Raw genomic sequence first — 20,747 nt, 5'->3', positions numbered from 1 at the left:
TGATAAAATCATATCGATCAGAATCACAACTTAATTGGACACATTTAATGAGTACTTACTATATGTTCAACACTAAAGATCTAGCAGTGAATTCACGCAAAGTTTAGGAAACAATATGGCATCCTACTTAGTTTTAGAATAACAAGAATTTACCCTGAGGTATCTGTATATGATCTTGCAGAAGTTAAAAGATATGAGAGATATCATTTTTGCCTCTGAAGCTTATATTTGAAATGTTTTCTAAAATGCAATTATACCCTATTGAACCTTGATGATTGCATTTAGTTATTGAACTCATCGAATCAAATTTAAATTAGATAAAAACTGAGAGCATTGTCATCAATATTTTAATACTCAGTACTTTTATTTCAAAAAATTATTTTAAAAATTCTGTTTCAGGTCTACCAGTCTTCATTTGTATTATTAATATTATTATATATACTATAAACCATAATCATATTTAGATACATTTTTCTTTCAAAATTAGTAATTTTGTCCTTAATCAAAATAAAATAACATATAATATCCATATGCATGTATTCAATGTTCATCTTTAGAAGTAATTTTGTATTCCAGAAATTATGTTCTGAGAATTATTATAACCTGGTCATTTTTTGGTTCCAGGATTTAAATACCATTTTGTCCTGGAAGATCTGCATTGTTTCTATGAGAGATTACCATTATCTGACTAAAAACATGTCAGTGGGAGCATACCCTTGTCCATTGACCAACTGGAACTCCTTCAAGCCTCCTACCCACCATCTCTTTTAGTACATGACCTCTCTCTCACACTGCCTCTTTGCTGTAGGGAATAATAGCAAGAAGGATAAAAGAAAAGACACTACTTACTAAGAGTTAAAAGTTCAAAAGATAGCCTGGCCATGCTTTAAATATAAGATACACTGAGCCATACATCTGATTTGGAATCAGATTGCAAGAAGTTAATGTTTCTTACTGTAGTCGCTGTTTTCATCCTTGGTCCCGTCAATGGTACCATCTGGGTGCATCTGCAGGAAATATCCCTGCTGGCTGAATAACCTTGTCACAATTCCTTTCAGCTGGGGTTCTGCAAAACAAAATGAAATAATTATTCAAATTTTTATTTTGTTTATAAATTTGCACACTTGTAAATTGTTAAAACCATTCTGTAAGTAAATGCATAAATGATAACGGCTTAAATACTGAAATAAGTATTTGGGAGGGGGGTATTTCAGTAACATATCTCTACTTATTTTTTTTTTCTTTTAGAGGCAGAGCCTTAACACTTTGCAGCAATAAACCAAGTGTAAATAAGTAAAAGCTACTTATGATTAAGAAAATACAGAGGTGTGCTAAAAAAAAGTGAATTATTTCCCTCCCTTGTGCATCTGGTGACTGACGGCAAGACGTCACCAAGTTTATAGTCCCATTCCAGAATCACTGTTTAAGCCAAAGTGCCACTGTAATTCCCAAGCTTCCCACAGTCATAATCAGGTCCTTGATGACTTCTATTTCTGCTGTATGCCAGCTATCCATCAGAAACTCCTGAATTTTAAAATTCTGATCCAGTACAGCCAGAAAGAATAGCTTGGACAAGAACCACAGGCAAAAAAGCAAAACTCCCATAGCCCTGAGAAGTCACTGGAAAGTATGTGAAAATGCAGATTTCATCCTCACTAAATACTTCACCAGAAAGAAGACCCAGTACTACAAAAGCCATCCCTTCAGCACAAAAATAACAACAACAACAATAATAAAAGCTAACATCAAAGCATACATATTTCTCTAAGTATTTCAAACTAGAAGTAGTCCTCAACTTTTAAAAACTATCTACTCACAAATAAAACCAAACTAACTTTTTATACAACATTTGAAGTTTTGCACATCAGCTAAATATTTATGGCTTTCTCCTTGTGGTGGAGGCTGCCAGCAATGATCTAGTTTCCACAGTATATCCAACTTTAGTATCTATTGTTGAGAAAAATTAACTATTCTAGTGCATTTATAGCCCTAATTATTTCATTAAAATGAGCAGAAAAAGAAAATAAATGCTGCTTGTAGTGATAAAAATTGAAGCAAAGATGGAAATCATTATTGCTGAAGTAAAAACATGGTATCTTAGATGGACAATCACTTTATCCTTTATGTGATTATGCAATCAATATTTACTAAGAATCTCTTTCTTCTGCTAGACAATAAACTGGGCACGGTGTGTTAAGGTGAACACATTTATTGATGTTTAGGTCTAAAAGAGCTTTCTAGTTGAGCATTTGATATGCTCAATTCTTTGGGAATGGGCCTATTCCCTGTAACATATGTCTGTGGTTGGACTTTCACACATGTGACTTCACACATATTTGAGAAAATGGGGCAAGGCTTCTATCAACACATTTTTTTCAACGTAGTCCTAAGACGCAAAAGAGATGCCAAGAAAACTTGGAATGAGGGAGCAGAGTAATGACAAAAGAACTGAACTGGAAGTTAGGCATCCTGATTAACAGTTTTGTATTATCTTCATAAGTTAAATACATTCAATTTATTTAATTTGCAGGTCTTAATTTCCTCATCAATATCTGAAAGTTAAATTAAATAAATGATCTTTAGGTCTCTCCTATGAGTTTCTATTCCCTTGAGCAGATTAGAACCCTCTGGCCTGACCAGTGTGGAAATAAAGGATAGGATTTATCTTCAGTGCATTTTCTCCATGGACACATCCGATCCCACCTGCTAGGGATGCGTCAGAGAAACATGCAGCTAGCTAACCTCACTGCAAACAGCATTCTGTGTGCCCCTGCCCGGAGGCTCCCTGGGTGACAAGCAGCTTCTGATGTGGCACTCTTAGCTCTAGATTTGGAATCCGAAGACCTAGCTTTGAACCACAAATATTGTATGGTTCTGAGCAAGTCATTTAATACCTGAGGCTCAGATTTTGTATCTGTATAATGAGAAAAAATAATTCCAACCTTCACTATATTCATTGAGAATTTCAAGTGAATAAGAATGTGATAGTATGAATTAGAAGACCCCATAGAAATATAAGTCCTAATTAAGGTCTAATGTTTCTTTCCACTATGAAAATCAAAGAAACAATTTAAGTGAGGTAAAGGGAAGATTCTGAGAACAGACTATTTCCTGGTTTCTGTTTTAGTAAAATATTAACTGAGCTTCTAAAACCATTGGAGTAAACAGTGGGCTAAAAGTAGATGATATAAAGTGACAGAAGAAAGAAAAGTGACAGCTATCTTATAATTCATATTTTACTTCTAATAAGCTTGATATGGTCACTTTAAGAAGTTATGTTTTCATTAGCAATGAGATGCATGGCAGGTAGCTTAGTCATTAAAGCCTGCAAATGATTGTTTGTTTTCTTTATGCTCCTCTTTCTGTATCTGTAATTAAACACTTCTTTTGCCATGGTGAAGCCATCCCCCTGTTGGAGCCCTGGGAATTCAAGTTAGTAACTCCCGTTCGGGATAATGAGCATGAGACTTTTATACTAGCCCCCACCACAGAGAGCAGTGCCAGAACAAGCTCAGAGTCTGAGTTATAATTACGTGATGATCTATGAAAGTGAATGTGCTGCCCTACAGAAGTCTCCAAGGGGACCTGAGCATCTATTGAACAAATGCCCTGAACCTAAGATGGGTCACAGAAAACCATAAAACCTGCCTAACTTTCTATAGCTCTATTACCATCTATTAAGCCCTACCAGCCTTTCCAGGCTCACATCAAGATCACCTCCTCCATGAAGGCTTGGCTATCATAAGTGAGGATCTCTTTTATAATTAGGGAGGGGAAAAACAAGTTGTGCTGTATTTTAAAGAAAGAGACTAAAAAATTAGCCCATCTAGCATCGTGGGTATATGCAACCAACACATGTTATATTTGTCAGACTATGCTCGGGGCCGTAAGAGATGAATAAAGTCCGTGCTGTCCTCGGGGAGCACCCAGTCTAGTGCATGAAACATTAGTATATAACGCTAGTATGGGATAGCTGGTATATGCGAGAGGATGAAGCAGAATGGTGTGATGGCACCAAGGAGCAAGAGACTTATTCTGTCTGGAAGCTGGGCGACAGCATTTCATCTGTCACTTGAGGAATAAGTAGGATTTTCCTAGGCAAATAAACCAGTGGAAGGGCATTCCAGGCAGAAAAACGTGGCATGCTCTGGGAACAATGCAGAGTCTGGTACAGAGAGAATACAAGGCAGAGGTTCTCAAATGCAGACATGCAAGTAAGTGCCTGTTCTCAAAAAATGTCCACAGATCAACACTATAATTAATAAAAATAGAGTCAATGAAATAAGTTTTTTTTATTAAGCTATTTTTTTCAATCTATATGACTCTCTTTGATTCTAAGATTATGTTCTTCCATTTTTTGTGTGTTTTTATGAACTGATGGCTGTATTAGTAAATGGTGGGGGAGGAGGCGTTGGTTTACTCCCTTTTGTGCTCCAAAGTGGTGTGGCAAATATTGCTAGCATTTCACTCAAATCCATTTCCTCTTTTTCCTGGGCACCCAGCTAGACCATATGTCCTAGCCTCCCTTGCAGTTAGGTTTGGCAGATGAATGAGTGTCATATGGAATGTAAGTGAAAGTGATGTGTGCCATTTGCAGGCCAAGGCTTTTTGAAAGCAAACATTCTCCTCCACATTCCCTTTTCCTTAATGCTGGCTGGATTAAGATGACAAAGCCCTAGGTAGGGGGTGTGGAGCAACAGAATGGAAGAATGCTTGGTCTCTGAATAACTGCTGGAGAAAAGACAACAGTCATTGAAATACCCACCTTGGACAGAGAGATGAATAAAAAATAAAATACCATTGGCTGTGCACAATGACTTCCTTCCAAACAATACAGTATAGAAAGGGAGGGAGGGAGTAATTTTACATGGAGAAACCTGACAAACAAAGCATTACATCAGCAAGGTAATGAAGATTAACATCAGCAGTCATAAATCATGGTGATAGTATGTACCCCTGAGATGATGTGATGAGAATGGCTCTTTACCTCTGTGATCTTCCTCGGAAAAAACCCACAACCTCATTCTAATCATGATAAAGACACCAGACAAATCCTGATCAAAAGACATTCTACAAAACACTTGATGAATATTCCTGAAAACTGTCAAGGTCATCAAAGAAAAGGAAAGTCTGAGAAAATGTCACAGACAAGTGGAGCCTAAGGAGACAGCAATAACTCAATGTAACGTGGCGTTCTGGATGGGATCCTAGAACTGAAAGACTACCTAGCCCATCGGGCTGGCTTGGAGCACAATTACTTAGGAACACAGTGGAAACCCAGAACAAAGACAGAGCCATGGGCACCTGGTCACGCATCTCAAGATGAATACTACATTACAGAAAAGAGAATGAATCTTAGAAATGAGAAGAATCAACACTTTCTTTCATCAACTTTAAATATTAAAAAAAAACCCTGTGGCTCAGAGGGAGAGTGTCTTGTCCAAGATAACCCAGCCAACACATGAATGAGTTAGGGTAATAACTCATCTCCTATATATTGAGTGGACATCATCCTTTCCTTTCCAAAGAGGGACCATCACATAACCCCAATCTTATGCAGGCCAGGGGACTAGAGAGCAAGAAGGTAGAAGAAGGAAGGGGAGGAGCACCTAGTTGTGCATCAGTTATTGGAGTGTGAGGGTGATAGAAAAGGGGTTATAGGAAACTAAGCAAGAAATCATTTATACTAAAAGTGGATTATATTTATCTAGGACCAGCCTACTCAGTAATTGTGCCCAAACTTGGAGAAAGTGCCTCCGTGTAAACTCTAATCTAAAATGAAAAATATAACAGTGCTGAAATTTTGTTATAGAGGTCATATCTAGAGAATTAATAGTAATTTTCCATAAAAGCAGAGATATTTTGAACCCATTTCTTTTGTACCAGGCACCCTCCGGAAGATTTTACTATGGTTTTATTTACAACTCACAACAATGAATGGATGAGGTACTCTTTTCTCATTTCTCAGATGAGATTACTGAGACTCAGGAAAGCTACCTCACTTGCCCAAGGTTACTGAGCTAAAATGAAGAGGCAGGTCTAGCTTAAGAGTCAATGGCTCTAGACACTCTCCAGCATTGTTCAGTCACTTTAACCAGGACACTGGCAAAACTGGACCATGTCCAGAGGAAAGGAAGCCAAATAAAAAGGGTTCTAAGAACTGTCGTATGAAGAATGGCTGAATAAACAGTTGCTATGCAGCCTGGAGAAGGGAGGTTTGAAGGGTGGGGGAATGTGAGCCATCTCCACATTTCTTGAGAGCCCACAGAAGAAAGCAGCAGCCAATCTGTTCTGAGTGGCTCCATAGGGACAGAACGAAGGCCAGTGGGTGAAAGTTACGAGGAGGCAGATAAAAAAACAAATTGTGTTCAAAGAATGAAAAGGTTTCCTAGGAAAAGAGTGAATTTTCTATCACTGAACATAAACAACCAGGAAGAAGCAGTAAGACTGCAGGTCAGAGCAGCTGCGAAGGACACGGGTGTCTCCAAAAGCTGAGACATCCTGAGTGACAATGAAAGGCCCTCCCTAAACCTGATGGCCTGCTAAATACAATTTCTCTTTTCTGTTTCCTCAGTTTCTGCTTAGGACAGGGAATGCAAATGATTGTTTACCAGGCATCCTAAAAACACAAAATTCTTTGTAAATGTTAAATATGGATTGTGGAGTAGTTTGATGGGTTTTTTAATCAGTCTCTGTGGGTTTACAAATGGGCCTTCTGTATTAAAGTTTAATACTGTCCACTTAAAGGAACTAAGATTGAAAAGGTTGTTAAATGCAATTCTTGTCTAGTGCTTCTGGGGCATTAAACTGCTGCAGATTTCAAAATTAGACTATCAGGGATGGAAAATGTTCATTAAAAAATACATTTCTGACCAATCATAGCTAAAGGGTATTGGACTAGGGCACATTTGCATGCCATAAATCAAAGTCCCAGAAAAATCAGAAACGAGATACAGTAAGACACATGAAATGAGACAGAATTTGTGTGGACTTTTAAACACAAAGCAAAAATTATAGCCATACTGAGCTGGTGTTAATGGGAATTCATTAAAAATGTATGCTGTTTATTAAAAGTGAAGCAGGCCTGAGGTCCCTCATTCATGCAGTAGACTGCAGTGAGCAGACCTAAAGGAACACCTTGCAGAACCGAAAGTACAAGGCCAGAGATGTGTCATCATGGCCTGGAAGAATCTGCTCTGTGAAGTAAAGCGAGCCATGCTCTATCCACAATCCTCAATGCCCCCATCAGCCAAAATAAAGGTGATGGACACCATCAGCATTTACCCACCTGAGGCCCATGACTCTCCCCACGAGGTGCTGGGGATTCCAAGAGGACTCTATCTTAAGTGTATATCCATTTTCTCAATCAACAGATACTAATGGAACATTTCATTTATTTTGTAAGTACCAGACTTTGTGGTGGTTATTCTTCTAGGCACAAGGCATAATCAGCTGTGTATTAGAGAACCATCCCCCAGCCAAAAAAAAAAGACCAAAAAAGAAAACTCAAAACTGATTTCCATAAGGCTTATTTCCGCAGTACAAATATTCCCACTTTAAAACTACCACTTAACATCATGAATGTAGAGGTGGAGCTGGGAAGAGATGAGCACCATCACCTCCATACACCACTGAATATCACAGACAAAAAAACATGAAGCTTGCATTCTAATAAGAAAGAAAAGAAATAAACACAAAAACAATAAAATATATAGTAGAGTCTTAGTATAAGTGCTATGATGAAAATTAAAGCAATAAAAAAATGACAGAGCATGCAAGGGACAGATGTGCTACTGTGCACTGAGTGGTTAGCAGATGACATCATAGAAGCCTGAATGAAGACAGGGAGGAAACCACCAGGAAGACCTAAAAGGAGAGTGTTCCAAGGGCAGGGAACAGCAAGTGTGCTGTAATCCTAATACTTGAAAAGATTAGGAATCATTGGATTAGGGGCTCTCTGAAGATCCTTCATTCTAGGCCAGGAGTCCAAACTAGAATCCTGTGGCTGCCAATTTTGTTAATAAAATTTTGTTGGAACATGGCTATGCCCATTCCTTCATGTGTTGTCCATGGCTGCTTTCATACAACAGAGATGAGGATTGCAACAGACACCCTGTAGCCTGAAAAGCCCAAAATATTTACTAAGAGATCCTTTACAGAGAAAGTTTGCCAACCTTTGCTTTAAACTCTTGCTTCTGTAGTTCCCTCTGCCTGAAATGCATAACCCCTGCCTTACACCTCTGCCCAGGGCTTTCCCTCAGTCTTCAAAGCTCAGCTTCTCCCCACCCACAGGGTCTTTCCTGACACCCTAAGGCAAAATTAATCACTCCTTCTTTGAAGCTCCTTTGTGCTCAGGTTAGGAGAGCTACACACTATGCTTGGTGCAGCTGCTTGCTTACACCTCTGTCTCTGCTGCTGAACTCTGAGCTCCTCAAGGGCAGGGACCTTGAATCATTCACCACTGTCTCCCAGCACCTAACACAGTGCCAGGCACAGGGTAGATGAGGAGTGTTTGTATGCCGAAGGAGAGAAAGAAAGAAGTTATATCTGGCATTTTCCATTGTCACCTGTGACTTTCAGAAGAGCTTCTCATTTGGAGAAAGAGCTGTTTACAGCTATTTAATATAATGCCTCCGGCCTTCAGTGCGTTTCTTTCCATTTTCCCTCCACGCTGAACAGTCTGACAAGCACAGCAGCGTCCTCCATAAAATGCAGTCTCCAAAGCCCTGAGTTGCCTCACACTTCAACGGGAATCAAATGACCTTGAGACAGGCAATCCTTAACCTTCATGCTACCTCAAAGCTAAAGGGAAAGAAAAGACATGCTGTTCTGAAGTATCCTCTTCACTCACCAAAGCAGTCTGAGCTGGGGAAGACAGGAGAAACAGGGCAGAAGCACCGAGCTAAGATACAAAATGCCAATAGGGACAGGATTTTTGTACCTAGCTGATTTTATTCCTCATACCGTTAGCTCTCTAACTCCCAGATTGTCCTCTGTAATATACTCAGGAAAATTTTAAATAACTCAAACACCATTTATTGACTTTAAACATATGCACTGGGTACTGAGTACAAAGATGAGTAAGATGCACTTCCAGTCTTGAAGGCACCCACAGCCTTGTCAGGGAGACACATACACAACTAATCATTATGGCAGTGAATGTGAAAAGTGCTGTCACAGAGGAACAAACAAAACACCATGGAATCACAGAGTAAAGATGCTAATTTTACCTGGGATAGTGGGTTCTGGGACAAGAAGCAGTTAAGAAAGGCTTTGAAGATGAAGCACCATATTAGATGTAGCCTAGAATAGACAGCAGGATTTTGCTTGCAGGAGCAAAGGCACAAAGGGATTCGTGCACCTAGCACATCCAGGGCTGGGCAAGCAGAAGGGTGTGGTCAGGGTGTGCAGAAATAAGGGCATGCATGCAGTGGCTAGAGGTGACAGCAGAAAGAAAGGAGGGTCCAGAACACTTTAGCGTCCTTAAGCTAAGCCACTCATTAAGTTTTACTTTATTTTTTAAACCAAGGATCTCCAAATCTTTTTGGTTATATATCACTATCTGTAAAATATTTTAAATCTCTAGCCTTCATATATGTTTGAGTATTATTCATAATTCACCTGCATATACTACTCTGTAAAGTATATGTACATTATAGATCAAAGTAGAAATTTTAAAACGAGGTCAGTACTAAACACAAACCAGAAGTTATAATGGTTTCTTCCCATATGCCAAAGGGACTGTCTTGCCCCACACACTTTAAAAACCACTGTATGAGGTAATGGGAAAACTTCAAAGGATTTTAAGTCAGGGGATAAAATTATGAGGGCAGTATTTTAGAAAGTCAAATTGGGGACAATAGCGGAGGCTGAATTAGAGTAGGGTGATGGTGTAGTCATGGGAGCCACTTAGAGATTTAATCCATTTAATAAGGGCCTTAAGTATTAGGTAGGCAGCGGCCACGGGGATGGAGAAAAGCTGTCAGCCTGAGGACGGAATGACTGTGCTTGGCGTGCTCACTTTCAGGCACCTTAAGGATAAGAGATAAGTAGTCTCCTTTCAGTTGTAAAAAGATGCACAACTTCTCACTCTCTAAATCCAAATTCAACGTTAGGTTCCTATGGGAGCCCTATTTCAATTTAGAATACCATGAAAGGTATGGCTGAGTAAAACTCAATGCAGGCATTCCCAGGAACCCAAACAATTTCTTGCCTGTAAGGATCTCTTTTCATTTAGGGGAATTCGGCTCTGGAAAATCCGACTGGGTCACAACTTCTTGGTCTTTCTCAGATGATCACCCCAAGAAGTACATCCGTAAGGGACATGGCATTCCAGACAGCTCAATAACAACTACTAGAGAATGCAGATTACAAGATACTTCAAATATGAAGATAATCCTAGAAACTGAAGATTTCTGAGCCAGAAAAGCCACTCAGAATGATCTAATTCAAGGTTCATTTTACAGATGAAGAAGCAAAACACCAGGGAGAGGGGGGAGTCCCATAGCAGCACATCTCTCAATGCCTGGAATCAGAGCTCTTTGATCTTTCTGTTCTGTACCCCTTAATATGAAAACCATTTTCATACATCCCAGAGATATCCTGGCCTTGTCCCAAACTAGCTGTATGGTATCCAGAAAGCTATTTCTTCATGCATAGGCAAACTTTGCTTCTTTTGTAATTGTTGGGATGACTAGAACCTACTTCTTAAAGCTGTTCTAAGAAATTAAGAAATACACATGATAGTGTGCCATGCTTACATGGTAGATTTAACTTTTAGACAGAATTAAAGGTGATAGGAAGACCCATGGTTAGTACCAGTAGAAATAGGCAAATTCTCCTGAGTTCATTTCACCAATAGCAAATGCTCAGCACTGACCACATACCAGATACTTTATGTGGAGTATTTCTCTGAAGCCTCATGGAAATAAATTAGACAGGTACTATCATAGGGTTTTTCTTTTTAAATATAGTTTCTGAAACTGAGGCTTATAGATGTTATATCACTTGTGCTACATCTCAGAGTTAATAAACGCCAGATTTTCCCAGCACCATTAATTGAATAGGGATTCTTTCCCCAGCGTTGTCTGCTTTGTCAAAGATCAAATGGCAATATGAGAATTATTTTATATCTGAGTCCTCTGTTCTGATCCATTGGCTATGTCTCTGTTCTTATCCCAGTACCAATGCTGTTTTGGTAACTATAATCTTGTAGTATAGTTTTAAGTCTGGTAAATTGATGCCTCCTGATTTGCTCCTTTTGCTTAAGGTTGCTTTGGATATTCAGACTCTTTTGGGGTTCCATATAAAGTGTAGAATTATTTTGTCTAGATCTGTGAAAAATGACATTGGTATTTTAATGAAGATTCTATTGAATCTGTAAATTACTTTGGGAAGTATAGACATTTTAACAATGTTGATTCTGCTGATGTATGATCATGGTATGTTTTTCCATTTGTTTAGATCCTCTGCAATTTCCTTCTTCAGTGATTTTCCTTGTAAGTCTCCTCTCCAAGTAGTCCTTCTTATAGAGGTCTTTCATTTCCTTGGTTAACTACATTCCTAGCTATGTTATTTTGTTGCTATTGTGAAAGGTATTGAGTCTCTGATTTGATTCTCAACTTGACTGTTGTTGATGTATGGAAATGCTACTAATTTATGTACATTGATTTTGTAACCTGAGACTTTGCTGAATTTATTTATCATTTCCAGGAGTCTCCTGGCAGAGTCTTTGATATTTTATAGATATAGATCATGTCATCAGCAAAGAGAAATAGTTTGACCTCTTCTTTCCCCATTTGGATACCACTGATTTACTTCTCGTGCCTGATTGCTCTGGCTAGGACTTCCAGTCCTATGATGAATAAAAGTGGTGACAGCAGACAACTTCATATAGTGCCAGGTCTAAGTGGGAATGCTTTCAATTTCCCCCCATTCAGTATAGTGTTGGTTGTGAGTTTGCTGTATATGGATTTTATCTATTTGACTATGTTCCATCTATGCCTATTTTATTGAGAGTTCTTATAATAAAATGGTGCTGAGTTTTGTCAAATGCTTTTTCTGTGTCTACTGAGATGATCATATGATCTTTGTTTTTGCTTCTGTTTATATGGTGAATCACATTTATGGATTTATGTATGCTGAACCATCCTTGCATCCCTGGAATGAAGTCCACTTGTCATGGTTTTTTGTTGTTGTTGTTGTTGTTGTTGTTTGATGCCCATCTGAATTAAGTTTGCTAAAATTTTATTGAGAATTTTTGCATCTATATTCATAAGGGATATTGGTCTATAGTTTTCTTCTTTTGTTGTGTCCTTTCCTGGCTTTGGTATCAAGGTGATACTGACTTCATAGAATGAATTGGGGAAGATTCCTTCCTTCTCAATGTTATGAAATAATTTCTGCAATATGGGTACCAATTCTTTTGTGTAGGTCTGGTAAGATTCAGCTATGAAACCATCTGGTCTGAGATTTTTTGAATATCCACTTGTAGAAGGTTGAAACAGGACCCTTACCTCTCACCACTCACAAAAATTAATTCAAGATGGATAATGGACTTAAACCTGATACGTGAAACTTATAAGGATTCTAAAAGGAAATGTTGGAAAAACTCTTCCAGATATCAGCCTAGGCAAAGAATTTATGAAGAAGACCCTACAGGCAATCATAGCAACAACAACAATCAATAAATGGGGCTTGATTAAATTTAAAAGCTTCTGCACAGCCAAGGAAACAATCAATAGACTAAACAGACAACCTACAAAATGGGAGAAAATATTTGCATGCTATACAACTGATAAAGGGCTAATACAATCTACAAAGAGCTCAAGCAAATTGGCAAGAAAAAAATTGAACAACCCCATTAAAAAGTGGGCAAAAGACATGAACAGAAGAAAATAGAAAAGAAAATAGGCTAATGGCCAATAAACAAGAAAAAATGCTCAACATTTCTAATCATGAGGGAAATGCAAATCAAAACCACAATGAGATATCACCTAAATCCAGTGAGAATGGCTTTTATCAAAAAGACCCAAAACAATAGATGCTGGCGTGGATGCAGAGAAAAAAACACTTATGTACTGTTGGTGGGACTGCAAATTAGTACAACCTCTATGGAAAATAGTATGGAGACTCCTCAAAGAACTAAAAGTAGACCTACCATTAGATCCTGTAATCCTACTACTGGGTATTTACCCAAAGAAAAAGAAGCCATTTTACCAAAAAGACACCTGCACTCAAATGTTTATAGCAGCACAATTCACAACAGCAAAGATTTAACCCAAGTGCCCATCAATTCATGAGTGGATTAATAAAATGTGGCATATGTATACCATGGAGTACTACTCAGCCTTTAAAAAAACTGGTGAACTACTAATACCTTTTGTGGCAACCTGGATGAAACTGGAGACCATTCTCCTAAATGAAGTACCAATCACAAGAATGGAAAAACAAATATCACATGTACTCACTATTCAACTAGAACTAATCAATAAACACTCACATGCACATATGGAAATAAAGCTCAATGGAAATCGAGCAGGTGGAAGGAAGAAGGGAGAGAAGGATAATAACAAACCTAATGGGTAAAATACAAACTATCTGGGTGATGAGAGTCCTTATAATTTTGATTCAAACTGTATGAAAGCAATTCATGTAGCCAAAATATTTGCTGCCCCCATATTCTGAAATTAAAATAAAAATAATTAATTAATTTAATTAAATAAGAAGGACAAAAAAATTTTTTTCTGGTACAAGATCCAGTTCAGGATCAGAGGTTCCATTCAGTTTTAAAAAATAAAAATAAATAAATGCCAGAGCAAGGATTGAAGCCAAATCCCTTTGCTCTTTATATCTTATCATTGCTAATCATCAGTTGTATTTTGAAGAACTCTAATGTGCTGATACAGCTGTCGTTTTCCTTGACTATGATCAGCCTACAAAAACTAGAAATCTATAAAGCAAGGGGCCAGAAATACATAGCAAACACTAAACTGGAGTTGAAAACATGGCTTTTGGCCTGCTGGTACAAAAAAAAAAAAAAAAATAGGAGGGGGAAGTGTAGACACTTCTATGCACACAGAAAGTCTTCTGTAATAAGCATCCTCACTTGGCACAGAAAAATCTTCTCAGTTAGTCTCTTTTTTCACAGACACATCTTTTGGCACCAGAAATAAATGAACAGGACACATTATTTGGAAGAGCACAGGCATGACAGTTTCCTGACATCAGAGGAGCTGCACAAATGTTGGACTTGTCCAGAAATTGTCCTGTATTTCAGAAGAGATTTGTTTATCCACGTTGGCAAGCCTGAGGAATTCCCTCATACATCTCAAATCTAAATTGCCTACAGGTAACAATGCTATTGTTATAAAATGTGATTTTTGTCTATCATCTTTTTTTAAATATCATCCACATACACCAAAGAAATTTGCACAGTCAACTAGAGTGAGTTCAAGTGGTAATAATATTTTCTGCAAAAGAGCAATTCAGAACTCCAAGAGCAAATCCATCAGCCTCGTCCCTGGCAAGCTCAGGCCAGGCAGTGCGGCGCAGTGGGATACACAAGCCAGAGGGATCCAGACATCTGGGGTCTGATCCCAATGGCTTGCTTCTCTACACCCCCACTGCCACCACTTTTGTCTAAGCCATCAAGAGCTCCTGGCTGGATTCCACCAACAGCCTCCTCACTAACACTCTTCCCCTTTTTCCCTTCCAAATCACACTACAGTCGAGGTAATATTTTACAAAACAAATTGGATCATGCCACTCTTCTGCTTAAACCCTTTAATAGTTTCCCATTTCATTTACAATAAAACGTCAAACCCTTAGCATGGCCTGGAGAGCTTTGCACCATCTGGCTCCTGCCTACCATTTCATCATCATCTTAATTTACTCTCTCCCTGGCTCACTAAGCTCTAGGCACATGCTCCCTCTTTCTGTTCAGACCTAAGGAATTATTCACATGCATTCCCCTCTGCCCGGATTGATTTCTTTCTGTAATAAATTCAAGTCACAGCTTAAATAGCACTTCAACAAGATCTTGCCTAGGCCTCCAATCTAAATCTGCCTCCACATTCACACTCGTATTCTCTGGCACACACTATATTTCCCCCTTCATTGCACTTATCCCAATTTAGATAATTAGATATCTATTTCTGTTTATTGCTTAATATCTATTTCTCCCTCTGGACTATAGCAGCCATGAGGGTAAGACTGTGTTAGCTTTATCCATCACAATAAACTTAGTACTTAGCATAGTGCCTCACAACATAACATAAAAAGGAAACACATATATTTCTTCAATGAACTGATTTCTTCTCTCTGAGCTTCTGGTTTCTTCTACAAAGTGTCCATATTAGAATAGTTCAGTGGCTGCAAGTCTAGGATCCCCAAAACCTAGGGGAGTCAAAGGTAAAAACAGATATTTACAAGCTATTTTCAATAAGTTAGAATTGGAAAATGAAGAAAGTATTTTCTAATAGATTACATCTCTTATCACTGAAAAACCAATGAAGATTGGAAAAATTTCAATTAAACTATAATATATACAAATTATATTAATACAACAAATATATTACTTGATACTACATCACACAAAAGAGAAATGAAAATATCTCTCAATGTGGATAGTATGTACACTTGGGATGTAAATATGGGTTATGTGCTATAATCCAAGTTCACTTTGGGAGACTCTCAGAACAAGTTAAATGCAGGTACAAAGGACTACCACTGTAACCGATAGTGAGGGACTATGAAGTAGATGTTAAGCTCTCATAAACAAAGAAATGAAGCAAAAGTTTCAGACAAAAATGCCAAGCCAATAGTTTAAAGGGTGGCTGCTGTGATTACAGACATACAGGTACCAAAAGCCTTCTCCCATGGACGACCCCAAGAAACATATACTGCAGGGTTCTATACAGCAGGGACTGATATATCCATAGAGATAGATCAATGATTCTCCCAAACTTTGCACAGGAGGCTAGCTAGACTTTAACACCCATAACCTATTTTAAACATTGCCAACAGTTTCCAACTTATATATGACACATCCTGTTACGAAAAGGCATGATGTGTCAACAAATCAAATGCCATTGAAGAGTATATGTTTGTTTGGGAGAACAGCTACACATTAAAATGTATGTTTAATTTTCTCTATGTGTTATAGAATCAAACACAGAAAAAAAAACACATTATTTTTATCTGATGTTTCAAATCTTACACTTTGTTCTATTAAAAACTGGTTTAATTCAAGAATTTCTGTGTTTTGTTTCTAATGACAAAAGAATAAATTTGAAGCTCTTTGTAAGTATGCATTCATACATAACCCATTCTACATGTGGGTCATCTTTGTTGTCATTATTGGGAAATCAAATGTAACAGAATGTACATGAGATTTTTTTTTTCTCTTAACTCTGATATTGAGGCTCTAAACTTCTTGATGTGCACATAAGAATTTTGATCATTGATTTTTAATTTTTGTTTTGGTGAAGATTATCTTGATTATGATTTGCAAATTTGTTATAATTTCACCTATCCATTAATTATTCCATTTATTTGAATTCTCTTTTTAGCATGGAATATTTCAAACATGTAGAAAACAGATACCCACAATCTTCAATAGGTCTTACTGTGAGCCAACGCTATCAAGTGATTCTATACGTAGCATTCACTCATTCAATCTTTGCTTCTTCTTTTTTATTTTTCCTCATTTTGTAGATGATGATACTAGGAACAAAGAAGTGATGTGACTGCCCAGCATTCTACATTTCATAAGTATAACAGCTCTGAGGATTTCAGCCCAGGCAGTCTGGCTCCAGAACCCACAGACCAGAGTGCCATTCTCACTGCCTCTCACATAGCCACGTATTCACCACCCAAATCTAACAAACACTTACATTTTCCATAATTGTTTCAAGCCTTTTTACAAAATTAAAGCATCATCTCCTTATTTACATTCTATTACTTTCCTAACCAGATTCAACCATATTTCTGAATTTAGGAGGTAGCTTCCCTGTTCATATTTTTGTTTCTGTACTAGCTCTGTATGTATCCATAAAGAGTATGCAATTTTGTGTATTATACATTTTTACATAAAAACAACCAGGCCATACATATCATTCAGCAATTTGATTATCTCATTCAACATTACATTAATATCATACATTTAGATTTTGAGTTTTCATCTGATCTGAACGTCCCTTAATTGATGACTATAATCATTTTGCTTTCATTGTAATTTACTGAGTTAGCTGTCTTTATTTCTATCATTTTAGTTTGTGCTTTCTGTTTGTTATGCATTTCTTTTTTACTTGATACTTATGTTCCTTCAGTTGGACTGGTTTACTATTCCTTATACCCCCTTGAATTTTTACCTCTTATTTTGATTTGGAAATTATAGTTCTATTGCTATTATTTTAGTGGTTACCCTTATATATTTAACATAAATTTGTAGCTTAACAAAGTCCAAGTGTAACCACAAGCTCCTAACAAATAATGCAAATACCTAAACACACTTAAATCTACCTACTCCTATCATGGTCTAGTATTTTAGTCCCAGTTTTTAAAACCCATGCAAGATTTGTCATAAGATCCTTTTCAATCGTCACAATATATTTACCAATATGCTTACCATCTTTTTCACTCACCATTGCATCTTTTAATCTCTCTTTCCCCCAAGAGTCAACCTCCTTTTAATTAACCGTATGTACAACATAAAAATGATGCTGACTTTCCCTGGGCATTCTGAAAATGTTATGTCATCATCTTCTAGTCTGCAGTGAATCTACCTATTTTTTCACTTGCAGTTAATCTGCCTTTTCTCTCTGGCTGCTTTTAAGATATTTTGTTTTTATTGCAACATGGTTTTACTACAATATTTCCAGGCATGGATTTTTTTAACAATCCACATGATGAGAAAAAGCCATATAAGTTTTTATATAGCAAATTGTCTGTCTTAATCTCTTTGATTATGGGTGATCTGGCATTGTATCTCTTCTTCTTTTCTAGAACTCTTATCAAATTCATGTTGGAGCTTCTCTTTCTATAGTCCATATCTTTAAAAATCTCATTCAATGTTTTCCATCTATTAATCTCTCAGAGAGGCATTCTGAATGATTTATGTGATTTCATTTCCAATTCAATCATCTTCTCTTCTATTGCTTATAGCATACTTTTGAACATATGCATAGATTTTCTTTCTTAATATTGTAACTATATATACCATATAATTATTCTTAGATATTGTAAAAAAAATTACCTTTTTCCCATATTGCCCTGTTCCTACCTCGTGGTTTCTGCTTCTTTTAATTAATAAACATTCAAAATATTCTTATTTTAAAATATAATTCAGATGTATCTAATATCTAGAATTTAGGGAAATGAATTCTTCAATTTGTTATGTTTTAGTCTCCTTTTTAATGGTTTCTATCCTTATATGATTTCAATTATTGGATTATGATATTTTCTTCAGAGAAAGTTGTTTTCTGCTGTCCTGGACTGTGAAACCCACAGACAGGTTTTGCATTGGGCTCTTACAATACTTTGGGGATTTCCCCAGCTACAGAGAAGTTTTTTTTAGTTAACTTCTCAAACCAGAATTCCAGCTTAACAAGGAGAGTTTGATATTGGACCTCACTCTGGAAGTGGTCCAGGTTTGGTTTTCTAATGCCTCACAGGCAACAATTTCCACTCACTGCCCTAGGTGGACTTCAAACTTTCAGTTTTCCTTGGCAAGTGAAAATTTTTCTAAATCACCAATTTTCAGAAGGGGCAACATCTCTGTTACAGGTGTCTGCCTGTCTAACACATACCTGAGGCCTCATCTCCTGTGCCTACATAAGGGACTCCAGTGCTTGACTGTCAATGCCTGTGTCTGGTGCTGACAATCCTCGTTGAAACACATGTAATCAGTTCCTGTGCATCTCTACGAATATAAATTATATTTTCATTTCTGGCACGTGGAGACTTCCCCTCTTTGGTTTTGAGTTCAACTAAGCATTTTGATTTATCCTGTGTTGTTAAATTCTTCCTAGCAGATCCACCTATTTTAAGTAGGAGGCAGAGTCCTTTTGTAACAGCTTAGATTATAACAGTCAAAGACTTATCATTTCAGCATCAATGTTTAGTATGCCTTCTGTCTTTAACAAAGGATGCATTATGGCAATAACATTAAAATTGCATAATATTCAAAATTATCATCATAGTTAGAACTGTGCAAATAGGACATCAACATGAACACACCTGTCTGATCCCCTCTAAGTGTCAAGCATTCAGTAAGTGAAAGGCTAGCAGGGCCAGGCACTATGCAAGGAGCTTGGGATAGAGTAGGGAGCTCACTAGTTACATGTTCCCAGCTTAAAATCTTAAAGGAAAAATACATTTTTAAAATAGTCGATCCTATTGCTTTAAGGAGAATTCGAACAGATATTTTGCATAGAGATCTGCAAACCACCAGTTGGGAAAGATGTTCTTATACCCCTTTCTTATTTTACAAATGAGGAAATGAAGCCCTGTGCAGGAAAAATTACTTTTCTGATGTTACACATTCATCATAATTCAACCAGATCCCTTTCTTCTAACTGTTAAAATAGTCTTTCTGAAAATGCAAAGATACAGACATAACTACTTTTGAAGTTGTAACTTTAAATAGGTAAACCCTAGATTATTCATAAACATAATTATAGCAAACTTAAATTGAAGATTTCCAAAAGCAACAGAGCAGGGATTCATTTTCTTCATTTTACCAAGCAGTTCTTTAAGATATTCTCTGGCACAAGTTTAAATTCTGACTTAAGAAAACCACATTTGTTTGTTCTTTGTTGTTTTATTTTTAATCTTCTTTCCTCCCGAACTCCACAGAATCAGAAGCACTTCTTACCAGATTTCAATACCTACCTTTCCCAAATGACTATGTAATAAATATGTATGCATGGCTATCAAATAAATACATTAATAAATGCAAATGAAAACATATAATCTAGAGATAATCTAGCAAAATGTTAAAAATGCCCCTTTGTAGGGGCGGGGGCTCTATGTGGGAAATCTCTATACTGCCCACACAATTTTACTGTGAACTTAAACGGCTCTAAAAAAAATAAAGTCTAGTTTTTAAAAATGTCCTTTTGTACTCTGATATCTGAAAAAATAAAAGGAAGAAATATAAGGACATGCAAAACACTAAAAAGGTTCTCAGTCCTTTTGGAAATCTTCAACAAAGCAATGATATTTATAAAGTGCCTCCTTCCCAGAATGCCATGGAAATTTCACACACACACACACACACACACACACACACACACACACACACACGCATGCACACAAATAAATAACTGGAGAATTTTCTTAAGGATGCTTAACATACATGAGGATGCTTCCTTATTTACCCAGTTAACAATGTTAATATCTAGTCACTGCACTTTGGCACCAATATGCTCTCAGGAGAAGTCAGTAGGAAGACACTACACTGGGAACCAGAAGGCTAGAGCCCTAGTCCCGGCTCTGCAACTTCAGCAATTCACTTCATTACTCAGTTTCCTCATGTCAGACTAAAGGAGTTGGACTGTCAAGATATTTTTTTATATTTTGCACTATATGGTTTCAAGACAATAATGGTAATGATAGGACCCTGACTTATCTTTTTATTAGGTTTTAGTTATTGGATACCAAAAAATACCTAGATTTGAACAGATTCAAACAGTATTATATAACAGATATTTTACAGCTCAGTGCCTGGGGTAAAAAATAACCGG

At 37.2% G+C, this 20,747-nt stretch overlaps 1 protein-coding gene across 2 annotated transcripts in view; it reads right to left on the bottom strand.

Moving 5' to 3' along the window:
- FGF12 (fibroblast growth factor 12) overlaps positions 1-20,747 on the bottom strand; it is a 503,500-nt gene that overhangs the window by 181,301 nt on the left and 301,452 nt on the right. For both annotated transcript variants that reach the window (XM_020286749.2, XM_012774362.2), the window contains one exon: positions 956-1,066. In XM_020286749.2, coding sequence (XP_020142338.1) covers positions 956-1,066 — 111 coding nt within the window. The remainder of the gene's footprint in view (positions 1-955; positions 1,067-20,747) is intronic.

This window comes from Microcebus murinus, chromosome 1, assembly GCF_040939455.1.
Source record: "Microcebus murinus isolate Inina chromosome 1, M.murinus_Inina_mat1.0, whole genome shotgun sequence".
NCBI lineage: Eukaryota > Metazoa > Chordata > Mammalia > Primates > Cheirogaleidae > Microcebus > Microcebus murinus.
The sequence above is the reverse complement of the archived record's forward strand: the minus strand, read 5'-3'. Positions and strand labels throughout refer to the sequence as shown.